The sequence below is a fragment of the Aspergillus uvarum genome (genome assembly GCF_003184745.1).
Source record: "Aspergillus uvarum CBS 121591 unplaced genomic scaffold BO82scaffold_36, whole genome shotgun sequence".
NCBI classification, from domain to species: domain Eukaryota; kingdom Fungi; phylum Ascomycota; class Eurotiomycetes; order Eurotiales; family Aspergillaceae; genus Aspergillus; species Aspergillus uvarum.
The window spans coordinates 243,734-269,877 of NW_020291333.1; the positions used below are offsets into that span (position 1 = coordinate 243,734).

A 26,144-nucleotide genomic window follows, 5' to 3' on the forward strand; every position below is an offset into this window, starting at 1 on the left:
CTTATCATCAACGTTTATTCAAACCCCTCCTACCATCAGTATTTCATCTGCCCACAGATCGAAAACTGTACAGTACGACCAACATACAAAGTGGGAGAGATGTCAGGGGGAACATGAAGTCTACTGACCGAGCAGCCCGGCCGTACACTTTCGTACACGGCCCGAAGATACGAGGAACCACACCTAACACCTCACTGATTCGCTCACAGCTGATGCGGCGACGACATTTGGAGAGAGCAAAGACGGTAAATAGTGGTAGTCTTCATAACCAGTATACGACGCCGAGAATCCCCATCTGTCAGTGCGGCCAGGAAGTGTTTGCAGCAGACCCGGATATAGCGCTGGCAAGAACGCCCACTGACGAGGCTATTCGACATCCACGAGCTCTACGACTAAGGCCTCTTCTTGCCGCGGGTCGCCGAGAAACAATATGTCCCCAATGCGCTGGTATACAGTCTGATCACCGCCAGCTCTCCCCTAGCACCAAGCCCTGGGAAATCGGCAACAGCCGCATTGATCCATTCCTCGCCGATCGTTACAGAACAACCCCTCATTTTGATCTCCTTCTTCATCACTGTAGGTCCCGCTTAAAACGTGAGAAGGTGGCGGCCCACTAACCCTGCATGAGGCACACATGTGCTGTGGCCTATGGCCCGTCCCAGCGAGTTCTCCGAGCGCAGTCTGCAGGCATACTTGCACCCCGCCAGAAGCCCGATGGTCGTGCAATCGATGCTGTACTCAGCCTCCCTCCACTTCAACGCCCTACCAATGATACGGGGCGCCACCAAGCGGGCCTCGTTGGACACGGCAGAGCAACTCCAACTCAAAGGATCCGTCATGATCCGTATCCGAGAGAAGTTATCGACGGTCACCCAACGCAATATCGGTTGCAAATGGGTCGACGACATCCTGCTGAGTATCCTGTACCTCGCTGCCAATGAGAACCTCGACCATGTCGAGCCACCGGAAACGAGCCCGTTTGTTCCACCCTTTTGCAGCCTGCAACTCATGGAGTTCTACGGCAGTTGCGAGTTCCACCCGCTCCACTGGCAGACCGTCCAGCATATTGTTCTCGAGCGGGGAGGTCTCGAAACGGTAAAGCTGTACGGACTAGCTTGGCTTATTTCCATGTCCGTAAACCACCCCGTCTCCCCCGTGGACTTAGATTGATAAATGATACCATTTTCCAGATCAGCTTAATAGTCGCTATAAACACACACCGCAGACCTGTCTTTCCCCTCATATCCCCCGAGGGGAAACCATGCTTACACCGCGCTCCCCTGCAAGCCCTCTCCATCCGCACGCCACCGCGTCACGCTACGCGCCACAATCATGGCTTCCAGCAGCTCGCCCTGCTCTCTCCGCCAGTCAAGGGCAGTCTCATTCGCATCTTTCTGGACCTAAATGAGATCACCCAGGCCCTGCATGTTCTCAGTAGCCGGAGCTGCGGCGCCACCCTCCTGACGCAGATAGGCGATACGCGGGCCAGCGTGCTGCACCGGTTATGCAGCTTGCCTGATCACAGAGACCGGATCAGCGCTATATTGCATAAAAGACCGGGTTGTACGGCTGAGCAGCAGCAGCGGTCGATTGCCGTGTATCTTGTATGTCGTGGTACAGCCCTTCTACATGGCGCAAGCGTGGTCCTGCCGCTTCCGAGGATGTCTCGGCTACGGGCTACGATGACAAATGAGATTTATGAGAACATGGTTCGGCTGCAGGGACGCGAGATGACAAAGCATGAATGCGAGATATTTCTATGGTGTTGCGTGGTGGCAGGGATCTGTGCGGATGCTACTCCGTCTATCAGGACTTGGTTTGTCGCCAGAGTGAGAGAGTATTGTAACGTGCTGGGCATTGACTCTTGGGATAAGCTTCTAGAGTTGTTGAAGTCGTTCGCCTGGCTGGACGGTGCATCAGAGGAGGCTGGGAAGACATTTTGGACGGAAATCACTACATCTGGCAGTGAAATGCCGTGTGAGTATTAGCTGAAATGATGATTGATATTCAATTTCATAATAAGTCAATAGTCATGCGGAGTCGATTTACTAAAAAGTGACTTTAGGCCATCGTTTTGATACGAAGACCTCCCGCCCGAACCCTGTCATGTAGGGCTTACAAATCAATATCTGGCTACCAACCTCCACAGAGCGCTGATGATGACAAGGAGGTAGTAGAAAATAGAATCATACTGCGGGCTACATAAAAACTGGTTTCTCTGCCCTCTATAAAACCGGATTGATAAGCAGCAGCAAACAAGACCCCACCACGCCATATTCCAGGTAAGAAAACACCTGCACAATATTTAACCCCGAGAACCACACCACTCTGCCAAAAAAAAAGTCCATACACCCCCCTACTTCCAACCCCACCATCAACACCCAAACCCAAACCCCAGCACCTCAAAATGGGCTCCTTCACCCCCAGCCCGTCCCCCCTCCAAACCCCCTTCACCAGCCCCGCTCTCGCCCTCACCCACCGTGTGGTCCTCGCCCCGATGACCCGCATGCGCGCCTCTAACACCACCGGCCTCATAAACCCCAGTGCAGCAACCTACTACGCTGAAAGCACCACTCAGCCCGGCGCCCTCCTCATCTCCGAGGGGACAACCATCCACCCGCGGGGGAAGGGCTTCCCGCGCACGCCAGGCCTGTGGACGGACGCGCACGCCCAAGCCTGGAAGCCCATCACGGACGCCGTGCACGCGCGCGGCGGGACCTTCTTCTCGCAGCTCTGGCATGTCGGCCGCGTCGCCGTCCCGAGTTTATCCGACGGCCAGCCGCCGTTGAGTTCCACGACTGCACATCTCCGGGGATATCATGTCTCGTTTGGAGCGGGGCCCGAGGAAGCGGAGAGAGAAACTTACGTTCCCTCGCATGCGATGACCGTCTTGGAAATCAAAGAGGTGGTGGGGCAGTTCGCTGCGGCGGCGCGTCGTGCCATTGAGATTGCTGGGTTCGATGGGGTCGAGATCCACGCGGCCAATGGGTACTTGCTTGATTGCTTTGTGCACGATAATATCAACACGCGGGGGGATGAGTATGGTGGACCGGCTGTTGAGAATCGCCTGCGGTTTCCCTTGGAGGTGTTGGATGCGGTGGTGTGCGCGGTGGGGGCGCGGCGCACGGCGGTCCGGCTAGCGCCATTTCATGTGCTCCAGGGCACCGGGGATAGTGATCGGGTGGCTACGTTTGGGGCGTTTGCGGCGGCGTTGGAGGCGAGGGGGCTGGCGTATGTGCATTTTGTGGAGCCGCGGTATGATTTGGGGAGTAAGGAGGGAGCATTCTCCGGGTGTATTGCAAGGGAAAAGAGGGAGGATGAGGGGGTGGAGGAGCGGTCGATCTGGCCCTTTCGAAGGATTCTGAAGACTACGCCGGTTATTGGGGCTGGTGGGTATGATGCGGTTTCTGCTGCTCAGGCTATAGAGGAAGGTGAGTTAGCCCCTGTTGGCGGTGGTGAGTTAGGGTTTCGTTTGCTGACACGGCAGTGACTGCAGGTCGCATCGATCTCGCAGCCTTCGGGCGGTATTTCACTTCCAATCCGGATTTGCCGGAGCGACTATTTAGGGGACTGTCTTTGAACAAGTACCATCGACCTACCTTCTATACGTCCGGGGAGGATGGGTATCTGGGGTGGCCGCAGTAGAGTGAGAAGTAGATTAACCAGCAGGAGGCAGCGCGGAGAAATCCTGTAGGAAAGTCGCCGATGCTGGCTGGTTAGCTAACCAACCCTATTTTCTCAGTGATTATTATCCACCACAAATGTATTTAAGCCAGTAGTTCCTCCATTCCAGGAATGCCAAAGTAGTTCCTCAGTCAAATATACTACACAGCCATCATGTCCCCTACCCCCAGAAGCATCCTCGTCATCGGCGCCGGGGAACTAGGCACGCAAGTCCTTCGCTCGCTCGCCGCACATCCCAACCGCGGCGCCACACAACTGACCGTCCTCCTCCGCCCCTCGCGCCTCGCTTCCCCCAACGACGCCAACGAATCCACCGCCACCCTCCACACCCTCAACATCGACTCCCTCCCCAGCGATATCACCACAGACCCCGAGTCCCACCTGACGCAGCTCTTCCGGAACTATGACACCATCATCTGCTGCACGGGTTTCGCCGCCGGACCCGGGGTGCAGCTCAAGCTCGCGCGCGCCGTCCTCGCCGCGCAGGTCCCGCGCTTCATCCCCTGGCAGTTCGGGGTGGACTATGACGTAATTGGTCGGGGATCGGCGCAGGAGCTCTTCGACGAGCAGCTGGATGTGCGGGTCTTGCTGCGCTCCCAGACTGCAACGCAGTGGGTGATAGTGTCGACGGGCATGTTCACGAGTTTTCTCTTTGATGCTGGGTTTGGAGTTGTGGCTGCCGGTGCGGCGCTTGTGCGGGCGTTGGGTAGCTGGGAGAATCGGGTGACGGTTACGGCGGTGGAAGATATTGGGAGGATTACGGCGGAGGTGTCGCTTGGGGGGTCATTGGGAGGGGGATTTGGGAATCAAGTGCTGAAGGTGGCAGGGGATACGTTGAGCTATGGCGAGTTGGCAGGGTTGGTGGAGAGGGTTACTGGGAAGGAGTTCAAGCGGGAGGTGAGGACGGTGGAGGCTGCGCGAGCGGATTTGGCGAGGGAGTCTGGGAATGGGTTGTTCAAGTACCAGGTTGTCTTTGGGGAGGGAACGGGCGTTGCGTGGGATTTGCAGGAGACGTGGAACTATCAGGCTGGATTGCGAGCGTTGACGGCGGCGGAGTGGGCGAGGAAGTATTGGGTGAAGTAGGGTTTGCTGGTTGTAGACAGTGTTTCTATCTTGCAGTGCGCTCTATTAGTCAATTACGAAAGATCAGTCCTGTACGGTATTTGACTGTACGAAATTGAGAAAGGATTTCTTCTGAAGATGTAGTATTCTCAGATTGATCGTGCGGCATATAGCTTAGCTTCAGTGCGACTACAGCGACAGGGATCTTATCTCCAACACCATCTGGTTATTATGGTTGATGCCTCTAAAATTGGCTTGAGCAAGCAGGGAATCATCATTATCAACATCCTCATCATTTGACTACTCCACCATGGCACTTGGCAGTCAACCTCCACGCCAAGTCCTCAGAACCAGAGCCCTAACCTCAACCGGCAAAATCCCGACGGAACGCAGTCGATCAGCCTATTTTCTCCGTGTTCATCCCCATTCCCATCCCCATTCCCATCCCCATCCCCATCCCCATCCCCGCAATAGCCGTCGACTCTACGATCCATACCGTGCAACAATAGCATCATACTGCCCCTTAGTCACCAGCACCACATTCCCATGCTTCAACCCCGTCGGGAACCCCGTACGGTCCGAGGCCACCCACTCCGCCGCAGCCACGTCCGTGCTCTCAAACGGCACATACTCGACATAATTATCCAGCAGCAGATGGAACTTGTTGGCATCCTGGATATCCGGAAACGCCGCGGGGCCTTCATACACCACCCCATCCTGGATATACCCTTCCGCGCGGGTCCACTCGCCAAAGAGACCCCCCGTGGTGGTCTCCTGGTAGACATGGAGAACGTTCTCGTCCTTGAGGAACCGCACGTAGTGGCCTGGCGCATTCCCGAGGGCCAGGAACTCCTGGTCGATGAGCGGGATGTTCTCGCTGTCCAGGGCGAGGTAGTCGGCCGGCGGGGCGAAGGTCACGAAGTCGGTGGTCGTCGTGTAGCGGATGCGGTCGAGCGTGGCGGTGCCGGTGTGGTTGGTGTCCGTGGTGTCGTAGAGGCGCGAGGACCAGAAGAGGTAGTATTGGCTCTCGGTGGTGTTCCAGACCACCGAGGGGGCCCACGCCATACCGGCGGTTTCGTCTTCGATGCTAGAGGTTGCTTGTTAGCACAGGGTTTGGGGAATGGGAAGAGAAACGGGGCCATACGTTGCTAATGTAGGCGCAGACCAATCGACTAGATTCTCCGAGCGCCACACCGTTAGGCCTCGACTGCCCCGGCGCGTGGCCTCGTCCCAAGAGAATCCGTCTGCGTTGATATCCAGATCTACAACCATTAGTCACAGCCGCTTCGTGTTGATGCACCTTCTTAGGGTGAGGACAGCGATACGCACCAGTAGCGATGACGAAATACTCCGACTTCTCCTGGTTAGCTGTCAGGAACACATCTCTGACAGCCTTGGTCCCGACGGTCGATTCTAGCACGGGGCTGCCGCCATTGAGTGCAGTGAATGCCAGGGGGTCTTCGGCGGTAGACAGGTACCAGAAAACTTGAGGGTCGGCGTCCCTGAATGTGGAGAGGAGATAGCCATAGTATGACTCGTCTTGGCGTGGTAGGACAGCGCCTGTAGCGGCAGCCACCAGGGCTGTAGCCGAGAAAAGTGAGGAGATGTGCATTGCTGAGGAAGGTGATTTCGATTCCGGCGTGTGGAAAGAGCTTGAGACGGGCGACAGGCCTATTTATGCAGCCCGTGGACTACAGCAGTTCCCCACGGGGCCAGAGGAGCCAGCGGAGAATTCATGACACCATTCGATTATTTAGGACTTCTCCACCGGAGCTGGGACTTTCCAGGCCCACATTTTGGCTCCACTGAAGCTTGGCGATCAAACCATCTCCGCACGACCTCGGCTATTTTGGAGGGTTTATCTTCGATGTCAACAGGTTCTGGTACTGATCAACAGACAGTGGCATATAGTGCAGTCCATGCTACTAATTTCTTTGTAGATACGATACAATGCTCTAATATGAGTCTCGCTGTTTGATAATCAGGTATGAAGTGAATGCCGTCGCCTGGATTCCTGTCCAGGCATTCCGAATCGTCGCTGATAACGAGGTCAATCTTAAACTAGCTCATCCCTGGTTTGTACTCTGCAAACCTGGAACACCAAAAAGCACCACCTGCACAGTGATATCGTCACGCAGAGTTCGGGAAAATGGAGGGCCAAAGGCCAGCCGCCCTGTCAGCAACTCGAGATCGCTGCCACCGAGGCAATTGCGCACCAGGTGCACCGCCACATTGTCATCTTGCACCGTCGTTCGATCCGCCACAAACTTCCAGTTCACGCCGTCCCGAAAATGACCGAAATTGAAGGGTTTGTCTGAGGCTGCCGGGGACGTGCCGCTCTCTTTCTCAGTCCTCGCCTCTCCCGACAGCCATTTCCCGACCAGATCGACCGCCTGCTGACTGGAGAGCATATCCCACAGACCATCCGTAGCCATGATCAAGAACGAAGGGCGTGTCGGATCTATCTTGACAGTGGTCACGACGGGCTCGGCAGTCACATAGGGCGGGGTGCGAACGTCGTACTTGGGGGTGAGCGGGGCGGGGCCGTAAAACCTACGCCGGAGGTCCTGCTGGAGCTCCACGGGCCATTTCCACCGACCATCGCCAAAGGCCCGGGTGCACATCAGTCCCAACACGCGTCCATCTTTGCAAATATCTTCCTCGCCAGGGTGCTCGCTGCAGATCCGGGCAATCTCTCCCTCGTTGCTACCAGTCTGATCGATGGACAGAGGAATCGCCTCCCACCTCCCGTCGGATTGTTGCTGTCCAAGCACGGCGCGCGAGTCTCCTGTGCATGCCACGTGCAATACACTGGTGGCCGGATCGAAGATTGATAGTAATGCACAGGAGCCAGCAAACGCTGGGAGCAGGTCGCGAACTCTTTGATGTAGAGGCTCATTGCTCTGCGACGCCTCCAAGGCGGCCTTGAAAATGGCATCATCGAGATTCACGAATGCATTGCTGATGGCGCATTGAATTGCATCCTCGCCCGCTAGCGACTTGTTTCCGTCCGAATCAGGCGTCACTTGGCTCAGGCTGTGGCGCACCGAGGGAATGAGCTGATTCTCAAGGAGCTCCGCTGTTTGCCAGCCGGCATGGCCGTCGAAGACTGCCCACGCCATCCAGGGATTGTTGTCATTAGGCCACGGGGATTGGAACTTGGCATGGGTAAGCCGGTCTTCGCAGGGGCTGTTGGATGCGAGCTGGGCACCATCGTGACGGTCGATACCGGGAATATCTCGCACTGAAAAGGAGTATGCCTCTTCGGATAGAATGCGGGTGACTTTCTCGTGAGAGAAAGGAGGCTCAACGACTGAATTGTCAGCAGGGGATGCATCAAGCTGGGGCACGCCGTCTCTTTTGCCTGAGGACCACCACCAATAAAGGCCTGACGTGGTGGCAAGACCAGTAGCTGTAAGGTACCCCAATTGGGTCGCTGGGGAGCTTCTAGCGTAATGAAACTGTTTGGTCTGTTGCCGAAAGACTGGGTTTCTAGCCGCTCGGCCCAGACGGGATGGAATCACACACCGTGGCAACATTTTGGCAGGGAAGGAAGGCTATGTAGAGGAAGAGAATCGTACATATAAGAAGCGGAAGGTGTGTTGAGACTGTCTTTGTTCAGGCCCTCGCAGGAGGAAAGATGGACCGCAACACCGCAACACCGCAACTCACCGCTCAAGATAGGTTAGGATATGAGGCAAGCGCAACCCGTGCATGTAAGGGTTGATTTTGACCGTGGACATCACAGCAAAATTCTAAATACGGCCTAGCTGATCACTGTCACGTGCATCATGCAGGTGAATGCAGATCTGAAATCCTACTGGAGTGCGCTCTAATTATAAATCTTGGCTTCCAGCCCAGGCAGAATCTCCAGGTCCTTCTCCCCATATGTGAATTTCCCATCATCCGAGACCTTCACATCCCGATTGCGTCGCTGCTGCTGCGTCTGCCGCACCTTGACCCACTGTTCCGTTGTCAGATGCTGGCCCAGCTCCGTGAACACATTCTGGGTGAGTCCGAGCCGGTTGAGCAGGGGGCTGTTCGTAATCGGGTCTAGTACCACATGGTTGTTGGGCCTGTATCCCCCTATTAGCATTTTGATTACGAGGCACACGACGAATGAAGAGTGCAAACTCACCGCGCGAAGTACAAAACCCCCAATCGATCCACATGTGCCTGGTCCGGTGGCGGCGCATGCACCCGGTGAATGCTCGACTTGATCAACCCGCCCGTGAGTGCCGTCAAGGCATCGCACGTGTTGATGGTGATCGTCCCGTCCTGCGGACGCACCCACTTCCACTCCCCCTCCGAGTTGAGGATCTGGAGTGCCGCCACGGGCTGGCGGAAGAGGAGGGTCACGGTGCCGAGATCGGTGTGGCCCGGGGTGTAGATACTGGCCACTTGGGAGTTTTCCTCCTTGCTGCGGGCGGCGTAGTGCATGTAGCGGAGGTGGTCCTCACCCTTGACGTCGTACTGGTGGTCGCGGACGAGTTGATCCTCGTCAGGGAGCTCGAGGAGGATGGCGAAGAGGCGGAGGAGTTTGACGACGACTTCGCTGTGGCATTTCTGGGCATTCACTCAGTGGCTTGCGTAGCCAATGCAGGAGGAAGGGAGGCTTACCCGGCTGAATGCTTCGATCTCTGCGATGTTGTCTTCTAGCACCGGTGGTTGCTGGCGCTTGTGGTGTCCGTCGAATTTGGGGATGTTGTAGACTTGAATGTTGTCCCTGATGCCATTGCCAAGACTGGAGAATGTCAACCATGTTCGAGACAATTCGAGTGGTCGACCTTACACACGGTGGCCAGCAGGCCTGTAGCCGTTGTACTCGCCACTCGCGAGATCGGCGCTGTTGTGGTACTTGAGCTTATCTTCCAATGGCAGCGCGTAGAACTCGCGGCCGAGTGCAAATTGGCGGTCGATCTCGTCTTGGCTGATGTTGAAGTTCTTCACGTAGAAGAATCCTTGAGGGCGGGGTTAGGGCTGAAGATGTTGTGGTGTTGTTGCTAGGGGGATGTCCGGATACTCACCCACATGTCGCACGGCATGGTCCAGTTGCTTGACAAGCTCTTCCTTACCTCCCGGCTGGTCATATTGACTCAGGTCGAGGGTGACGAGCTCAGCCCAGGGGACTACGTTGTCAGAACCGTCGTGTCGTACAGCAAGTTAAGCCAGGAATAGTGTAGTGTACATACGATTTTCTTTCGTCACGGGGACGTGGTCGTATCTGTCAATCAATCTGGCCGGCATTTTGCAAGATTCTAGGCTCACCGAAACTGATGGTATTTGCGCATTTGAGCAAGATCTAGCGTGCGAAAGCAACTACATTTAAATCTCAATTGCCGCAGTAAATCGGAGAATCTGTTCTGTGCCGATACATCAACTCAACCCCGCACGTTGAGTGAATTGCGAACCCGCACTGCAAAGCACGCCATCCTTATCGAGCATCTCGACTCGCCCCAGCCACTCAACCACCTCATGCTTGACTCATGTCAGAGATAACAACTGATTGAGTTTCTGCTGGACCAGGGTTGCGGCACGCCATCCCGCACGAAAATGTTGCAGTCATAACCCCTCCCGGCCCCTGTCCCTGTCGCATTCGCCGCATGCATCTATGACGAGAGGATGTGGAGTCATGGCAAATATCTCAACAACAATTCGTCGTCTCTGTTGCCTCATTTGTATGGTCACTGGCTGGAGTATAAATTCCCGGATCAGTCGGCAGATATGTCGCGGTGGGAGGCCGACCACGGAAAGATCATCCTCGTTGACACAAGCAAGGACCCGTTACGATGTCCGACAAGACCGCAGCTCGTGTCAGGTTGGGGCCTTTGGGGCTTTTCAAGGAGGTTTTCAACTGGTATCCGTCGAACTACCCGGCAAATGAGCGCAAGTGAGTCCGGCGATTCAGGTATCTTGGCCATTTATCCAGGTCTAACTTCGTAGGTTGTTGTTCAAGCTGGATTTGTCAATCCTGATATTCGCCTGTCTCTGCTGTAAGGATACTCGCTCCTTGGTCCTGGACCACCTGCTAATGTCGTCTAGTCTTCGTCAAGTATCTGGGTAAGTTGATAACATCACGTCAGTCTGCCCGCGGACTAACGAATCCCAGATCAGACGAACATCAGCAACGCATATGTTAGTGGGTTGAAGGAAGATTTTCAACTAAATGGCAACCAACTCAACTACTTCAACACTTGCTATATCACTGCCTATGTGGTCTTCCAAGTCCCGGGTCTGCTGTTGATGTCCCGTCCGAAATTGTAAGATCGCGTACTCTCCTAGAGCTTCCCCTCGCTAATAAGGTTAGGGCACGATGGCTTCTTCCCACGCTCGAGATTCTATGGGGAGTCTGCACCTTTGCCCAGAGTCGTGTCACCAATGTCCACCAGCTCTATGCCCTTCGAGTTCTTGTGGGCATGTTTGAAGCGCCAGTGTTCGCAGGAACGCATTTCATTCTCGGTCCGTATTCCTCCCTACTGCCTCCTCCACCGACGCTAATGATATCCAGGATCGTGGTACTCGGGCCCCGAGCTCTTCAAGCGAGCAGGCACATGGTTCATCTGCAACGCTCTAGGCACCATGGTTAGCGGTTACCTGCAAGCGGCCGCCTACACGAACCTGTCCGGGGTGGGCGGCATGCCGGGTTGGCGCTGGCTGTTCATCATCGACGGGATCTTCACCATCCCCGTGGCAATCCTGGGTTTCTTCATCTTCCCCGGCGTGCCCGATTCTCCGCGGACCTTCTTTCTGACCGAGGATGACATTGCTCTGGCCAAGGACCGGGCGCGGAGGGCCAATATCCGCCGCCCGGGAAAGATGAGTTTCGACGTGTTCAAACGGACGCTCAAGCGGTGGCATATCTGGATCTTCATCTTCATCTACGCGTGAGCATTTTCTTTGGTATGCAGCCCGCCGCAGGTCATGCTAATTCTCTGGCAGGTGCATGATAATCTCCTCCTATCCAGTCTCCTACATGAACCTCTGGTTACAGGCCGAAGGTTATTCAGTGCCGCAGGTGAACAAGCTCCCGACCGTAACCTACGCCATTAACATCGTCGCCTCGTGGCTGGGAACGACCCTCGCCGCAATCTATCCCACCTGGGCCCTTTACACCTTCTCCTCAGCGTGTTGCCTGTTCTCCTCGCTGTGCATGATCATCTGGGATATTCCGCGCGGGTTAAAGTGCGTAGTCCTAGCCCCTTTCCCCGCTCCGGGTTCTTTCTTCAAGCCTCTAGCCTCTAACCCAAGCCCATCCAGGTTCGTTGCATGGTACCTCTTCGGTACGTCCGGATGCCTGAGCCCCATCCTCTATTCGACCGTCAACACCATCGTAAAAGACGACTCGGAGGAGCGGGCCCTCATCATGGTCAGCTCCCTTGGGCCCCACCTTTCAAGCCGCTTCAGTGACTGACCCGAGTCTAGGGCTCAATGATGACCTTCGGCTACTCGTTCCAGATCTGGGTGCCCTTGCTGCTCTTTCCGACTGCAGGTCCCAACGGCGCCCCGCGTTGGCGCAAGGGGTGGCCGGCCTCGTTTGCATTCTTCTTTCTGCTCTGGGCCGCTTTTATCTCGGTTCTTTTGATACATAGAAGGTAAGAGACGCAGCACATCACGGTAGTGTGAGTGTTACTGACGCGATGGCAGGGAGCAAAAGCGCAAGTCGAGGTACGCTGAGTCGGAGGAGAGCTTGAGGGAAGATCGGGAGACGATTGTGGTGGAGGTGGAGACTAGGGGAAAGACTGGGAGCTGAAGACTGGCCTATCATCGCGTTTTGAGCAGGTATTATGAGTCAATTACGCGTATGATGTTGGTACATGTATGATAGGCTCTAGTGCGATGACCTCTCCTTCAGCATAGTCCTTTGAAGAGAATGAGCCTTTCCTCCCACTAAGGTATATGCACCATACTGGGGCAAGTATTGTATGGAAGACAAGGAAGATGAGTCGGCAGTGAGAAGCTCTTCCAAGCCTGCGTATATCAGTATAGACGTTGTCCCTGCTTACACTGCGCCTGTATCATACCACAGGACTCGGCTCCATTTGTACGCTCCTCCTGGGGCTCCACCTCCAGCCGCAAGGGTGCGTAATAGAAAGAGCCGTGTGATAGAAGTCGCAACGAATGGGTTGTGTAATGGTGCTGCCAGTTCCGTCAACGAGAGCCATACAAACGAGCCACGATGGGCGCGGGAGAATCGAATGAGTCCCTTCCAGACAGTGCAGTACCAGGGCACTCATTGACCGGCGAGCAGCTGGTGTGCCTCATTCTTCAGCTGGTCCATAACTTGAATATATTCCCTACCAACACTTCATGATGATCGATCTACACAGCACGCGCTCAACTTCCGGAAATGAAGCAGGCCAACCGAGGTCCGGGTTCTCAGGACCGAAGAAATAATATTTATGCACGTGCCAGGATGCGATGGAGTAGATGATCCATCCGAGATGCAGGATCTCGATCGTGGGATCCAGATCATTTTCTGTGATCGCAGCCATATCGGCGTCGCATGGTAGTAGGATCGACTGTCCAAATTTTGCTACTTTGAGCTCCTCGTCCAGAATCATGATACTATGAAGAGCAATGTCATTCACAAAGACGTTGCAGGAGTTTATATACGCGAAAGACTCAATCAGGCTTATAATCCACCTCAGCTTCGAGGCATCCTCACGCTCGGGATACTCGTTGAGATAGGGCTCGAGACCTGCTTGCGCCCGGGCCAATTCAATGCCATGCTGGGATGTTCGGTAACATGTAATTATGCCTTGGGGACTGACCAGGCGTTTGTAGACTTCAACCTCATTTTGCAAAGTTTCCCGATTGATTTGGTTCAGGTATTCGGTGTTCTCGAGGTCGCGGGTCCGCCCAGGTTGATGTTGTTTGGCCTTCGTGACCACCCGCTCTTGCCCTAGTTCATGAATGACTCCGGCCATGCCGATACTCATAAGTGGGGGTTTGCTATAAGGTTCATCTGAAATTGAACAATGCTGAGTCACGTTCGGTTGGGCGGGGCTGCGTATGGGCTGCATCTTTCCGTCAGACTGCCTTGAGTGAGCCTGACAAGATGATCCAGGCGTTGCGGCGTGAAGTCCGACGAATGGACGTTGATGCTCGAGCTGAAAATTTGTAGAATGCTGGGAAAATAGCACGGTAGGAGAAATTGATTTTGAAAGATGCCACCACGGGAAGGGACCGATATTCAAGCAACATGAAGCTGGGTCGAGGCCTGGTGGCTGTCTGCATGTCTGCAGTATTGCTTTCCCAATCGGCAATAGATCAGCGCTGATACGAAGACCGTTGGAAAAGGGGTATGTTTGATTCATATTCCTCCTCACTCACAAGCAAACAAGGATAAAGACAAAAGCTAAGCCAACAGACACAATGACACAAGGGAGGAAAGAAAAGAAGGGAAAACCCAGCGTGGTCAGATACTGAATCGTCCGCGGATCAAGGCTAACACCTCAGAAACGTCCTTCAAATTCTCCAGCGAGAGTACAGCCTCCTCCAGACGCTGCATGCGAGCATCATCGCCCACCGTCCGCACCAGCCTGCGCCATTTGTCGCGAATCTCCTCGTCAGTGATCGGCGGATCGAACCCCCGGGGCATAGCCACCGTCTCCTCCACCGTCACCCCATCCGCGAATTCCACAACCACCCGCGCTCCGCAGAGATGATTCGGTCGATCCAATTCCTCGCTATGGACACACGTCGTCTTGTCAATCAACGCCCAGACGCGATCGTCGTCCAACGCGGCCGTGTCAAACTGGTCCAGCAGCACCTGTCCGTACACCAGCTGCGCCGCCCCGATGTACGCCGCGTTCATCTGGGCCCCTGTGGCCGTGAGCGGCCGCTCAGAGGGCACCCAGCCGTCGTGCGCAAAGACCGGCTCAGAAAGCGCCACGCGGATACTCTGGATATTCAGCAAATTCTCCGGGGTGAACCGATCCGGGTACGTCTCCTGCAGCCGCTCCAACGCCTCGACCTGCCCGTGACACCCTCCGACACAGGCATGCAACTTGACCCGGATGTTAGTCGTCTGCCAGACCTGCCCCAACCCCGCGGTCACTTCCTCGGGCTTATAAGGTGGCTCGCGGCCGTTGCCCTGGCTGAACATGGCCAGAAACCCGCCATAGGGTCGTTCGAACACCTTCCGGATGCCCAGGTAGCCGTTCCGAGCCAGCAGCGCCCCGAACAGCCCGTTGCGCGCCGCGAACGCATGCTGCACTCGCTTGACCATTCCCTCGTACTGAGCTGCCATCAGTCCGCCGGCTTGCGTGCACGCGATGCCGATCGCCGACTCGGTGGCTGCGGTGTCAAGATTCAAGAGCTTTGAGGCCGCGGCTGCGGCGGCGGGGCAGCCGAAGATTGGGCCCGAGTGCCAGCCGCGCGAGAGTAGGTCGGCCCCGTACATGGCAGCGCCGGCGCGGGGGCCGGTCTCGAAGCCCACCACTGCTGCGATGAGGAACTCGAGGCCGGAGACGATTCGTCGGGGTTGCTTTCGGCTTCCGTGCGATTGGACCTCGGCTGCGGCGAAGAGGGCCGGCAGGATGACGCTGGCGGAGTGCAGCGGGGCGGCGCTGTGGTAGTCGTCTAGTTCGACTGCTTGGATGAATGCTCCGTTGAGGATGGCGGCGGCGAGGGGTCCGTATTTCTGGTGGTGCATGAGCGTTTGATGCTCCGTGAAAACGGGGGACGGAGGTCAGACCTTGTTGGAGTCCAAGACACTGCAGTAGCCGGCCGGCTCGTAGTCGTCAATGGCATCGAGACACTTCTCCGACCAAGGGACGTGTGCCCCTACCAAGCCGCAGGCTATACCATCGAGGATGAGGTGCTTGGCGCGTTGGAGCACATCGATGGGGATATCGGAGGCTTGTAGTGCAGTGGCCCAGTTGCAAAGGTCTGCGGTGACCACTTGCTCTTCGAGGGCGGAGTCGGAGGGAGCCATGTTGATATGCTTCTAGTCCGATGTTGAACTACAACAAAAAGATCTTCGATGATGTTATATAGATTGAGCGTGCGTACTGGAGGGCTGCGTACTAGTACCGTCTCCCGGCACCGGGTCCGGCAGCCTGCATATCGCCTGTATCGGCCCGCAACCGGGATCAGTTCTTAACCCCGGCCGATCATGCAATGACAGTGATTCATACGAGTGTGATCCGGAACAATAGAACAATTCCGTCTTCCTTCCATACAAAGTAACCGGAACAAGCATATCCGAACGACCGTGCGGTATGTTTTCCCCGTTTTCCCGCAGTGAAAGTCAAGACCCATGCTTTGGCAACGCTTCAATCATACTCATAACACAAATACCCACCCACGGGATTCATCACATCCTCCACTGTGACCCTCGGCAAGATCGCATATGACTCTAGCTCATACTCCAGCGTCGTCTCCGGCCATCCCCCCGGAGGAGTCGGCAGATCCGTGTAATTGACCGAGGTTCCACCCATCGCGTACAGTCGGGTATCCGGGTCGACCATCTGCCAGGTATACCACAGCCGGTCGATGAAGGCGTGGTGGATGAAGAACATCGGGTCGCCGGGGGAGGCCTTGACGTCTGCCATCTACAGTACACATTTGTGTCAGTATCATCATCCATCACTTTGCTCAGCCTCAACCCCACTACCATACAAAGAGACAGACGTACCAGCCCCCCAACAGCCTGATGCACCCCCTTGTGCGGATACGAGGCCACGCACTGCCAGAAGGGCGTGTAGCTGGTCAAATCGAAACACTGGCCCAGCATCGTGCTGTTGACGTTCCGAATTCCCAGGGGGCTATCCCACTCCCGCTCCAGACAGCGTTCCGTGTTGTTGTCGAACGGCCCGATGTACTGCGTCAAATCGGCGAAGCGCCCGTCCGCCACACAGTTGGCGGGTTCGGTGCCGTCGCCCCCAAAGGAATCGTCGTTCCACATGGGCGAGCGGAAGAGGTCCCCTGTGTCTGCGTCGGCTTGTTCGTTCCACCATCTATCCATTATTCATTTAGTGTGGGTGTGGGGGGTAACATGTAGGGGACAGGGGTGCGCGTACACCATCGGACCGGTATACCCGCACTGCTCCCGGAGAAGCGTCTCGTGGATGTGCAGCAAGTATCTATGCCAAGGGAGGAATTGGCCCTGATCATCGGCGATTTAGCAACATAGAACTCGACGTCATCCCGGTGCGCTTGAGAAAGTACGCACCACGTTATGGATGACATCGCCGTACTCGGTGTTGGTGTAATACCGATGCAGTGCCTGCAGATCGCTCCACCGGCTCGTTGTGTACGCCATCCCTGTCTCCGCGGGGAGATCGATCAGACATTGCACCGCGTCCAGGTAGGCTTCCTGCTGCGAGCGGTCGAGGTTGCGCCATTCCTTGCGGGTTTGGAGCCGCTCGCGCGTGCAGTCGCCGCCGTACAGGTTGGAATCGACGGTTGGGCCGGGCCGGGGCGGTTGATTCGCTGTTGCTAGTGTAAGGAGGCTGAGGATCAGAGAGTGTCTCATTGTGAATGGTGAGGGGAGGAAGATTGGGATGGGTGATATTCAGGAGGGGAAATGAGGGTCAATGCAGCGAAGAAAGGAACCGAGGACATCTACCAGGCAGCACTGGACCCAGGAAGCTGTTTCTTGATGTTGACCTACGACCTGACATCAAGTGAGACATTCACACGATCGTCCAGGGGCTTGCCATCGATAGCAGCTAGCTCGCATTCTTCGAAGCACGAAAATCACTGCTTGTTCTCGGTTATGGAATCCGAAGAATGCGGGCCCAGGTACCGTCGGGGGAAGATGTGCACCCCACTATACCGTTGCCATGGCTATGGAGCTGGAATGCTGGCGTGGAGTTGTTGTTTATGTCTTCCCGCTCGCGTCCTAGACTGGAAATCAGGGTCAAAAGAGACAGATCTAGTAAGCGCCCAATACAACTATTTTCAAACTTATGAGAATTGTAAATCCATGTGATAGGTAGTTTACCTGAACCCGCACGTCAGAGTCCGGGGGTGGGTCGCTACTGGAAATCGCGGGCGGATGCTCTCGAATATATCTTCTGGTCTAATTCGGTTCAAGACAGGTCGATGCATAAGGTAGAAACCAGCTAAGATGTTTATTATAAGATAAAGACGTGAAAACGTGCGGAAATGTCACGGACAGAAAACTTTTCAAACAACAATTAGGGTATTAGTAGACATTATCGTAAGCACCGATCAAGCTCCCCCTCCCTGCCCCAACAACGTAGCAGAAAAGGCAGCTGTTCACAGCATCGTTCCCTTGTTCTGCTTCTTATCGACATTGTAGTGCCTCCACATGATGACAGACGGGAAGGCCAATACCAAGATCGCCGTCGCCGCAATCGCCTGGTACTTCTCCATGTAGCCCCAGGCGTAGTTGATGGCATCGCGTACCTCCGTGCCAGGGGCATACTTCATCTGCGTCAAGTATCCACCCGCAATCAGCGTCTCTAGATCGACCTGGGCACTGGCAGGAAGAGCACTCTTCAGTCCGTCCCGGAAGGTGTTGCTGTAGATCGAAGCGGAGACGGCCGCGCCGATGGCGCCGCCGATGCTGGTGAACAGACTCACGATCGACAGCATGATGGGGATATTCTCGCGGGAGGAGGCGCACATCACCGCCATCTGGAAGCCGATGACCATCATTCCGCCGGAAAAGGCGATGAAGATCTGGCACATGATGATGTAGCCAATGTCGGCGTCCTGGCCGCGGAAGTGGATCATCAGGCCCGCGCCCAGCATCATCAGCGGCACCGCGAAGAACAGGGTCGAGTACTTGAATTCTTTCGTGGTGCGGATCCACAGCCCGAACACGGGCGACCAGAGGCAGGAGCCCACGGTGTAGATCGAGGTCATGTAGCCCGTGTGCGTGATGCTGAGGTCGTACACCACCATCAGGAAGTAATAGAAGTAGCTGTCCCACAAGTAGAAGCTGAAGTAGAGAACGGCGGCCAGCATGCATGCTCCGATCACGGTGCGATCGCGCAAGTGCTCGTAGGGAATAAAGTGCACTCGCGCTCCCCATTTCTCCCACGCCGCAAAAACGAAGAACAAGCAGAATCCGACCACTACTTCGGCGATGAAGGCGGCGTTGTGGTACTCGGTTCGCCCGTAGCTGGCCAGGCTGAACGGCAGCAGGAAGAGGACAAAGGCCGCCATCAGAATGAGCGCGCCGATCACTGATGCATCCTGTTAGTCAGGGATGAAGACGCGGAATATGGATTGGGTGATGTAGCACACGGCAGAAAACTCACCATCGAATTCATGTACGTAGTGGACGATCGTTTGCAGCGTGGTGCGACCGCTGGACTCGCGGGTCAACAGCCCCTGCTTGTACGCCTTGCTCTCGTAGTGCTTGAAGATGTAGATCAACGGGGCAAAGACAAAGGGTTGCACGATGGCGAAGGCGCCGTACGCCCACCGCCAACCGGAGGTCTCAACGAACGAGTTGGCCGCCAACGAGCCAGTGAAGGCGCAGCAGATGAACGGGGTGGTCGAGAAGGCGAAGGCGAAAGCTCGATTGCGGAGCCCCGAGGTATCGGCGATGTAGATCTCAAGAATCAGGTAGATGGCATCATACCCGATCCAGTAAAACACATAGCCGGCTGCAAAGCTGTTGGGGCCATTGCACGCAGCGAGAATGATCATGCCCACGATGTAGACGGCCAGAAACACCATAAGGCCTTCCGCGCGTCCCCACAGTCCAAGCAGTTTTCCGATCGGCAACTTCAACACACCACCGATGATGGTTGCCAGGATATAGGCAGTGGTAACCTGAGATGCGCTCTGGAAGTTGGAGTAGGCGTAGTAGAGGACATTGCTGCCGATGTACTCGTGCAGGGCCAACATGAAATAACACACCCAGATCCTGACAGGCGATACGGTCAGCAACGGCAAGAATAGCCCCTATCAGTTGAGAAAAGGCCTACCAGGCGTAAGTGATAATAATAGCCTTCTTAGTCCAAACCAGAGCGGCAGCCTCGGCCTTCTTCACACCGATGGGGGCATCTCGAGTGACCTCCTCGGGGTGTTCTTGAGCCTCCTTCTCGGCACGCGCCAGTTCCTCGGAGGGAGTGTCCTGGGAAGCATGATCATCGGCCGGACCCAAGTCCTCGACGACATGGTTGGTCTTGCGACCACGGAGGCGGTCGGTAACAATACCCATGGTGAGGGGTTGCGGGGGGATGAGGAAAGGAGGGGGAGGAAGTGGGAGAGGGAACGAAAGAGGTGAGGATCAACAAGGAAAGAAGGGGAGCAAGGGGGGGATCAGGCTGGTTTATAAGTAACGGTAGGAGTTGGTGGTTGCGTAAGGTGTGGTGCAGTCGCAAGGAATCGGCGCTAGTGTGAGTTTGCCTTTCACAGCCTTAGACTTGCTTGCCTGTTCTTGACTTTCTTGACTGTCTTAACTTTCTTAGCCGGTCTCTTGGGTGGTTGCAACCTGCACACTAGCCTTTAGCCCCCATGTGTGGAAGTTGGAACAGCCAGGACATGGACCGTGGCAATATGTACTTGCACAGCAAGACTAACCATCCGTGGGCATAGTGTGCAGCAGAAGTGCGTGCCTTTAACTTCCCTCCCAAGGATAAGCGCATCAGATATCGGGATGGATGGATCTGATAAGACCCGATCCAATCAGCTCGCATTTTTGCATCCGGCCAAGTCCGGGTGGACCGATTTTCCCCTCAAAGCCAATGGCAGCCAACAATGCAGAATTTTCCTTGCCCTTCTCCTCGTGGTCTACATACTATCTAGCTTATTTGCTGATGCTTTGCGTGAACGGACATCTCCGACCTCACTTGGACTCCATAGCCTGAAAGGCCCTTGGCCCACCCGGCAACCGCGGCGAATGGCAGCAGACCCTTGCTTCCCAGATGGTTCCTCCTGCCTGCAATTGCCGCTGATCAGCGACTCGCATGGCGCCACTGATCTTCCCCTGCTGGCTTGGTAGAAATTCAATACATCACTTTTATGGTTGATCCTCAGGGCTTGGGAATTGAGGTGACGATTTGCGATGTAAGATTTAGACCCTCATTCAAAAGCACAGCATCGGCATGGGATGGTCAGATTTAGGTGATCCCAAGCCATCATGTCGGCTGATTCTACCTCTGTACGCTCCAGTACCATAGTCCAATGCTTCGTCTCCACTCAAGCGAAGCTGACCGGACCCTTTGTAATCCGATTACTCATCACTCGGAGCATCTGATTAGATCCTTGTTACATGTTGAGATATTTCGAGTACCACGTCACTCGTACCAGTGGGCACATCTGGAGGGTTCTCGTCCCACATGCACCTGGTTGATTGATCTCGAACTTCAATGTCACGATTGATCGAGCAGGACCATTTTGTACGAAGGATAGACCGAGAGATGGACAGGGTCTGCGGTCGAAAAATTTTCACCTGCCAAGACCCTTTACCCGGGCTAGAATCATCTGATAGTTCCATAAGTGGGCCGGGCTGTTGGTCACTAGCGCCAGGGCCTCGTCCCGAACCGGGTTATTGCGCGCACTGCAGTCTGACACTGTAGAAGTGACAGACAGACACGGCACTTCGGGTGGGATGCCTCGTGGTGGTCCGCATCGGTTCCAGCCGGCATGAGTTGCATGACTGCCGTGGACCGGAAAGCGATAATTTGGTCTGGTGAATGACCTATGCAGCGAAGAGGACTCATCTAGCCCCCAAAGTAGAATCCTTTTCCATGGTTCTGTGCTTGTGCTGTTCCGAGTTGTCTCGGCTATGTTGTCCCTGTCGCAGGCCTGTCGCAGGCTCTCAGTGTCGGTGAGTGTTCAGATCTACGAGTCTCAAGTCCCGGCCGAATACTAAAAGTGACGGCTGTATCCACTTCTACTCAGCCTGCAGCTGTCGGCAAAACTCTCTGATGGAGACTACTATACACGCCATATGTCATGCACCCTTGAGGGGACATAACACGCACGCATTTTCTGTGTCCTGCTTAGTTGGCGACATCACGGCGACCCGCGGTTAGGTTGGACCCTCACACTGCCGCTTCAACGTAAAGATCCCCGCAGGAGCCCCAGGAAACCCGAAAGGAATTAAACCAACCCAACCCCCCCCCCTGTGCAGTACCCTCGCCGCATTCGAAATCCAATCCACCTCGCGATTCCTCTCGCCGTGGTCGCTCACATGCTCCCTCTCCAGCCACTCCGCTAAGTCCGAGCCCACGTCCCACAACCCGTCCCGCTCGGGCATGGCAAATCGCAGCTCCGCTAACGAGAGAAGGTTGGGGTCGAATGGATGGTCCTGAGGCTCATGTACATCCACTCGAACCATCGTACACACCTTGTACAGCGCCAGCGCGAAGCGCTTGACTTCCTCGATGCCAAGCCAGATGTACACGTCTAGCACGGTGTCCTGTGCGAAATGAGCACGCATCGTGGAGTACGAGAACATGTCCTTTGCGCGGCAGGTTTTGATGAGCGCGAGAAGGAGTTTTAACTGCAGCGATGGCAGTTTGCGGGTGAGTTGCAGGTCGAGGGGGTCTGGGGGAGCGGAGATCAGCGCGAAGATGATGTTGAGGAGGATGCCTTGGTAGGTGGCTATTGGCCACGGTTGGTGGTTGCGGGAGGGGCCTGTGGTTTGCCATTTTCCCTGAATTGGTCAGCGTTGATGGCAACGGCTGCTGGAGAATTTCAAGGGGGCGACGAACTCTTTGCTCGTAAATGGAAAGGCTCAACCGTTTGTGCAGCTCGACTGCGGCTTGCTGTGACTTCGCGTCTCCGGTGACCCAGAGCCCGATCATCGTGATGGATTGTAGGAGGAACGGGGGCTCGTGGACCATGTAGAAGGTGGCGCGGTGCACGAAGGGCCAGACGGGGTGGAATTTAGAGAAGTACGCTTCGAGGTAGGGACGGGTATCGATGGGACCTTGGCCGGGTACCGATGGATCCTGGGGGGGAACTGTGATTGCAGATACCTTTACAGTTGCAGAAGGATCCACATGAACAACCTGTCTGACTTGATGACTTTGCAGGGAACATTGTATCCCCCGTTGCTGACATGGTGTACACGGAGCGTTTCCGTCACAGCGGGTCCTGCGAGACCGGCAGTAATCGCAGGCCTTGAGGGTTCTGGAAGGATTCAGTGTTTTGTCGCTGTGATTGTGACGGACGTGGTGACGGAGGGTGTCGCTGATATTTTTGTATCAGTCAAATTTCTATCATTCCAGTAACTTTGCTGGAAAGAGTGCTTACTTGCGAGAGAAGCTCTTGTCACAGAATGGACAAGCTGCGGCAGAAGGTGGAAGATGGGTGGCGAGGTGTCGTTTGAGATGTTCCTTTCGCCGGTAGGCTCGTCCACAGCCTGGGTGCGAGCAAGAAAAGGACTCTGTCTCCATTGTACTCGGGTCGATATCAGAGGTGATACAGAGAGTCACAGAAGTAGGTTGAAGCTGAATTGGATGGCCGGTTGAAGGGAAATTCAGGGGGAAAGGTTCCTACCCATGCGCTCTTGACACAGTGGAGAGTCTAATATATCTCAGAAACTGTGTTTTAGATGTTTTCTCACATGTAACCTGATATAAACATAACTCTAAGGTAACAGGTTAAAAGACTCGACTCTTCGTGATATGTAAAGGGAGTGAAAACAAATGGGAGAGCGATGGGATACCGACGCTTACCCAGGTTGGTATAGCGCGACCTCAAGATGATGACATCATCAAGAATGTTCAGTTGGTGGAATCATGTGATCATCAAGCATTAATCAATTAATCATAGTCAGAGCCAACCCCTTATAGTCCTTCGAACGAAATCGAAAAAAAATTATGGGCCTTGCCTTTGTGGAGTCGCACTATACATCCTTGTCATCACGAACTGTACACCATGAAGGAAAACCAGTTTCTGCAGCTGACTCCATACCCTTCGCCGACTCGATCCAGTTATGCCAGTCCATATTGCCATCAATATCCATGCTAGTATCCACAAAGCTCATATCTAAAGTCTGGGTCATGTCGTCTGGTGACGTCCAAGGGGTGGAAGCGAAGTCGATAGCAGGATCCGGAACCGCAGCGGACACGCTGTACAGATAGTCAAATGTAGGCCCCACAGGAGCGACAGCCTGCGTATCCGACACATTCAATCCTGAGCTGGCGCTATCGGCAGCAATAGTGGCATCAGTCGCTGGCATAGCCTCATCAACAGTAGCCAGCGCAGGCGTCAATTTGTTCGTCACTGGTGTAATAACCAGCTGGCGCCATCGTTGACGGTAAGCCTCGTCGACGGGTCCTCCGCCCAAGAGTCCAGGGCTAGATGGCATAGGCGCATGCTGAGCCTCAAGGTCAAGTATGGTAACTGCCTCGTGGTCACTTCGCAGTCGGCTGAGCTCAGTATCACGGTGTCGTCGCGCCTTTTCCATCAGCTTCCGGAGAGGAACCCAAATGCCCCGTCTCCCGGCGGTCGGCGACGGCGCAGGGATCAACCAGCTGCTGTGCAAGGCGACCCACGCCCGCTCGACGAACGGCGACCACGGACGACGTGAAATCTCAATCAACAGGTACACGATTGCATGCCAGTGCGTGCACGTTTGGTACAACCATCGCAAATGGCGACCGGAATTTTCTGCGTTGAGCGCGTGATTGTACTCAGCCACCTCGATGGCCGCACACAGGAGCTTAGTTCTGATCTCTTCCGTCAGCTCTTCGCTGGGAGAAGAGAACAACACCGGGAGAAAGACAATCAGCGTCATCTTGGCCATCACCATGCGAACTAGGTTGACGGCGACCCAGGAAACAATACTGGTGGACCCGGCCGTGTGTTGCAGGTACTCTTCGTCGAGTTTGCGGTAGAGTTCATCCACTGAGCGGCTTTGCTCCTGCATGCCCTCGACCCCGTCCGCAATCCCACGGCTCATCATGTCTCGCATGATGTTGGTCATATGTGCGGAAAGTCGGGGAACGGACATGTCTGTTAAGCCCTGACGGTCGGACGGGGTTACTTTGATGTTAGGGCTGATGTCACCGTCGTTGATGTTAAGGGGGAGTTTTGTGTCGAAGCTTCCTTGCGCGATGCTTAAATCTGTCCCCTGATCCTCGGAGGCTCGTATATCCAATAGACATACACCCCACCAGGCTCTGCGGCGCAGCTCCACTTCGTACGGTGTGAAGCGATCAAAATGAGCACCGTCGCGATGCAAACCCAAGTATTGAGCCATTCGAATCACAAACCCGGTCATCATCCATATGTACCTAGGGCTGTCGTATCGACGGGAGAGGTAGAGAAAGATGGTGAATGCTTGCACCAGAACAATGTCTGGAGCATTCAGAAAATCTGATTTAGCCAGAGCCTGCTCCAGCCCTCGACGATATTTCAGATTCAGTTCGTACTTGGAGGCGCCAAAGTTGGTCATCACCTGCTTTGGTCAGCATCGGACATGAGGCAGCACCGGGGGGAAAGATCCTACATCCTCATCTTCCATCGAGGCTATTGTGGCATAGTAAATTGAAAAGAGCAGGGCCTCATTGGAGGGTGAGAGAGATTTCATGCCACTCCTACGCCACTCGCGGACCACATTCGAGATGGTGGGCATGTGCACAATCCCTAAGAAGTAGTTGACATTCTCCGCAAAGGTCTCCAGCAGAAAAGGAACCTGTGACGGCAGGGGATGAAGCTCGCGAAGGTCTGGATTGGCGGAATCCAGATCCAGTCCGAATATGAATGCATGGCGTTCTGCTGCCGTCCGTTCTAACGCGGCGACGGACTGTGGCTGGCCGGAGGATTGGTGGTCTGCGCTGTCGGAGTCGTCGGCTAATAAGGTGTCGGTGGCCATCCTTAACCCATTAAGCTTTATGTCTGTCAGAGGAAGCCTCGTGTTAATCTGCAGCACCGACACTAACGCACCTCGTCGTCAACACGGGACCAGAAGCTGCTGCTCACATAGCGGCTGTGACTCTCATCCTGCAGGACCAGCCGTCCAAGCTGGATGTGAACGCTATTGGTGCCCGCCTTGGAAGAGGATTCCCTCGCATGGTCCTCTCGCGTTGAGCTGCCGGGTGAGTGGCTGCCAGTCATGCTGGCCTTATCAGAGAGCTCGGGGGACAGCGGGCGTCCCAACTGGCTCTTCAGTTCTTGAACCAGGCTCTCCAGCGTGTTCACCCTATCCATCAGTCGGGTTACTCCCATGCTATTGTCGCTCGTGACAGTCGCAGCGATCGGGTTGGTTGTTGAAGGTTCTTTCAAGCGGCGGGCCCATCTCGGGGAATGGTCGGTGGTGGAGGGCGAGATGCAGGCGATCTTACCGCGACGGCAGTTAGAGCACGGTGACTGTTTGTCGCATCGCACCTTGCGCTGGCGACAGACCAGACAGCTGCGCGGCTTAGCAGGGGTAGTCGATGCATTCGCGCGAATTTCGGAGAGCGACTCGGGGGGTAGAGCAGTGGGCGACATGGTGCAGTTGCATGTTG

At 55.2% G+C, this 26,144-nt stretch overlaps 13 protein-coding genes across 13 annotated transcripts; 4 read left to right on the top strand and 9 right to left on the bottom strand.

The window, feature by feature from the left end:
* Nucleotides 1–113: 113 nt before the first annotated feature.
* On the top strand, nt 114–1,988 carry BO82DRAFT_417560 (uncharacterized protein; the record flags this gene model as incomplete). Its single annotated transcript, XM_025640031.1, has 4 exons — nt 114–314; nt 456–576; nt 629–1,134; nt 1,191–1,988. The coding sequence occupies 4 exons, from the start codon at nt 114–116 to the stop codon at nt 1,986–1,988; spliced, it is 1,626 nt and encodes a 541-aa protein (XP_025490729.1).
* A 361-nt stretch (nt 1,989–2,349) lies between these two features.
* On the top strand, nt 2,350–3,833 carry BO82DRAFT_312840 (alkene reductase). Its single transcript, XM_025632453.1, has 2 exons — nt 2,350–3,431; nt 3,497–3,833. Exons 1-2 carry the CDS (start codon nt 2,408–2,410, stop codon nt 3,643–3,645), a joined length of 1,173 nt encoding a protein of 390 aa, XP_025490730.1. The 5' UTR covers nt 2,350–2,407; the 3' UTR covers nt 3,646–3,833.
* Nucleotides 3,828–4,767, top strand: BO82DRAFT_433308 (aromatic alcohol reductase; the record flags this gene model as incomplete). The annotated part of the gene is made up of 1 exon (XM_025640861.1): nt 3,828–4,767. The coding sequence occupies exon 1, from the start codon at nt 3,838–3,840 to the stop codon at nt 4,765–4,767; it is 930 nt and encodes a 309-aa protein (XP_025490731.1). The 5' UTR covers nt 3,828–3,837.
* Nucleotides 4,768–5,229: 462 nt separating this feature from the next.
* On the bottom strand, nt 5,230–6,358 carry BO82DRAFT_338093 (glycoside hydrolase family 43 protein; the record flags this gene model as incomplete). Its single annotated transcript, XM_025633418.1, has 3 exons — nt 5,230–5,833; nt 5,891–6,008; nt 6,076–6,358. 3 exons carry the CDS (start codon nt 6,356–6,358, stop codon nt 5,230–5,232), a joined length of 1,005 nt encoding a protein of 334 aa, XP_025490732.1.
* A 313-nt stretch (nt 6,359–6,671) lies between these two features.
* On the bottom strand, nt 6,672–8,441 carry BO82DRAFT_312848 (PP2C family serine/threonine-protein phosphatase). Its single transcript, XM_025632454.1, has one exon. The coding sequence runs from the start codon at nt 8,283–8,285 to the stop codon at nt 6,813–6,815; it is 1,473 nt and encodes a 490-aa protein (XP_025490733.1). The 5' UTR covers nt 8,286–8,441; the 3' UTR covers nt 6,672–6,812.
* Nucleotides 8,442–8,468: 27 nt separating this feature from the next.
* On the bottom strand, nt 8,469–9,993 carry BO82DRAFT_417564 (Clavaminate synthase-like protein; the record flags this gene model as incomplete). Its single annotated transcript, XM_025640032.1, has 6 exons — nt 8,469–8,822; nt 8,885–9,312; nt 9,367–9,490; nt 9,539–9,707; nt 9,774–9,875; nt 9,939–9,993. 6 exons carry the CDS (start codon nt 9,991–9,993, stop codon nt 8,579–8,581), a joined length of 1,122 nt encoding a protein of 373 aa, XP_025490734.1. The 3' UTR covers nt 8,469–8,578.
* Nucleotides 9,994–10,535: 542 nt separating this feature from the next.
* BO82DRAFT_286432 (putative pantothenate transporter) lies at nt 10,536–12,342 on the top strand (the record flags this gene model as incomplete). Its single annotated transcript, XM_025631546.1, has 8 exons — nt 10,536–10,636; nt 10,690–10,739; nt 10,856–11,006; nt 11,054–11,205; nt 11,255–11,630; nt 11,686–11,928; nt 12,004–12,112; nt 12,169–12,342. The coding sequence occupies 8 exons, from the start codon at nt 10,536–10,538 to the stop codon at nt 12,340–12,342; spliced, it is 1,356 nt and encodes a 451-aa protein (XP_025490735.1).
* Nucleotides 12,343–13,040: 698 nt separating this feature from the next.
* Nucleotides 13,041–13,673, bottom strand: BO82DRAFT_403321 (uncharacterized protein; the record flags this gene model as incomplete). The annotated part of the gene is made up of 1 exon (XM_025639377.1): nt 13,041–13,673. One exon carries the CDS (start codon nt 13,671–13,673, stop codon nt 13,041–13,043), a length of 633 nt encoding a protein of 210 aa, XP_025490736.1.
* A 491-nt stretch (nt 13,674–14,164) lies between these two features.
* Nucleotides 14,165–15,685, bottom strand: BO82DRAFT_417566 (MmgE/PrpD family protein; the record flags this gene model as incomplete). Its single annotated transcript, XM_025640033.1, has 2 exons — nt 14,165–15,391; nt 15,446–15,685. The coding sequence occupies 2 exons, from the start codon at nt 15,683–15,685 to the stop codon at nt 14,165–14,167; spliced, it is 1,467 nt and encodes a 488-aa protein (XP_025490737.1).
* Nucleotides 15,686–16,025: 340 nt separating this feature from the next.
* Nucleotides 16,026–17,227, bottom strand: BO82DRAFT_286328 (tyrosinase family protein; the record flags this gene model as incomplete). The annotated part of the gene is made up of 4 exons (XM_025631542.1): nt 16,026–16,304; nt 16,388–16,709; nt 16,773–16,858; nt 16,925–17,227. The coding sequence occupies 4 exons, from the start codon at nt 17,225–17,227 to the stop codon at nt 16,026–16,028; spliced, it is 990 nt and encodes a 329-aa protein (XP_025490738.1).
* A 549-nt stretch (nt 17,228–17,776) lies between these two features.
* BO82DRAFT_312853 (MFS general substrate transporter) lies at nt 17,777–19,959 on the bottom strand. Its single transcript, XM_025632455.1, has 3 exons — nt 19,662–19,959; nt 18,987–19,600; nt 17,777–18,911 (listed from the first exon to the last, which is right to left on the bottom strand). Exons 1-3 carry the CDS (start codon nt 19,895–19,897, stop codon nt 17,977–17,979), a joined length of 1,785 nt encoding a protein of 594 aa, XP_025490739.1. The 5' UTR covers nt 19,898–19,959; the 3' UTR covers nt 17,777–17,976.
* Nucleotides 19,960–21,603: 1,644 nt separating this feature from the next.
* On the bottom strand, nt 21,604–23,252 carry BO82DRAFT_338103 (uncharacterized protein). Its single transcript, XM_025633419.1, has 3 exons — nt 22,942–23,252; nt 22,398–22,878; nt 21,604–22,339 (listed from the first exon to the last, which is right to left on the bottom strand). Exons 1-3 carry the CDS (start codon nt 23,082–23,084, stop codon nt 21,713–21,715), a joined length of 1,251 nt encoding a protein of 416 aa, XP_025490740.1. The 5' UTR covers nt 23,085–23,252; the 3' UTR covers nt 21,604–21,712.
* Nucleotides 23,250–26,127, bottom strand: BO82DRAFT_338105 (Zn(II)2Cys6 transcription factor; the record flags this gene model as incomplete). The annotated part of the gene is made up of 3 exons (XM_025633420.1): nt 23,250–25,093; nt 25,145–25,525; nt 25,582–26,127. The coding sequence occupies 3 exons, from the start codon at nt 26,125–26,127 to the stop codon at nt 23,537–23,539; spliced, it is 2,484 nt and encodes an 827-aa protein (XP_025490741.1). The 3' UTR covers nt 23,250–23,536.
* Between the last annotated feature and the right edge of the window lie 17 nt (nt 26,128–26,144).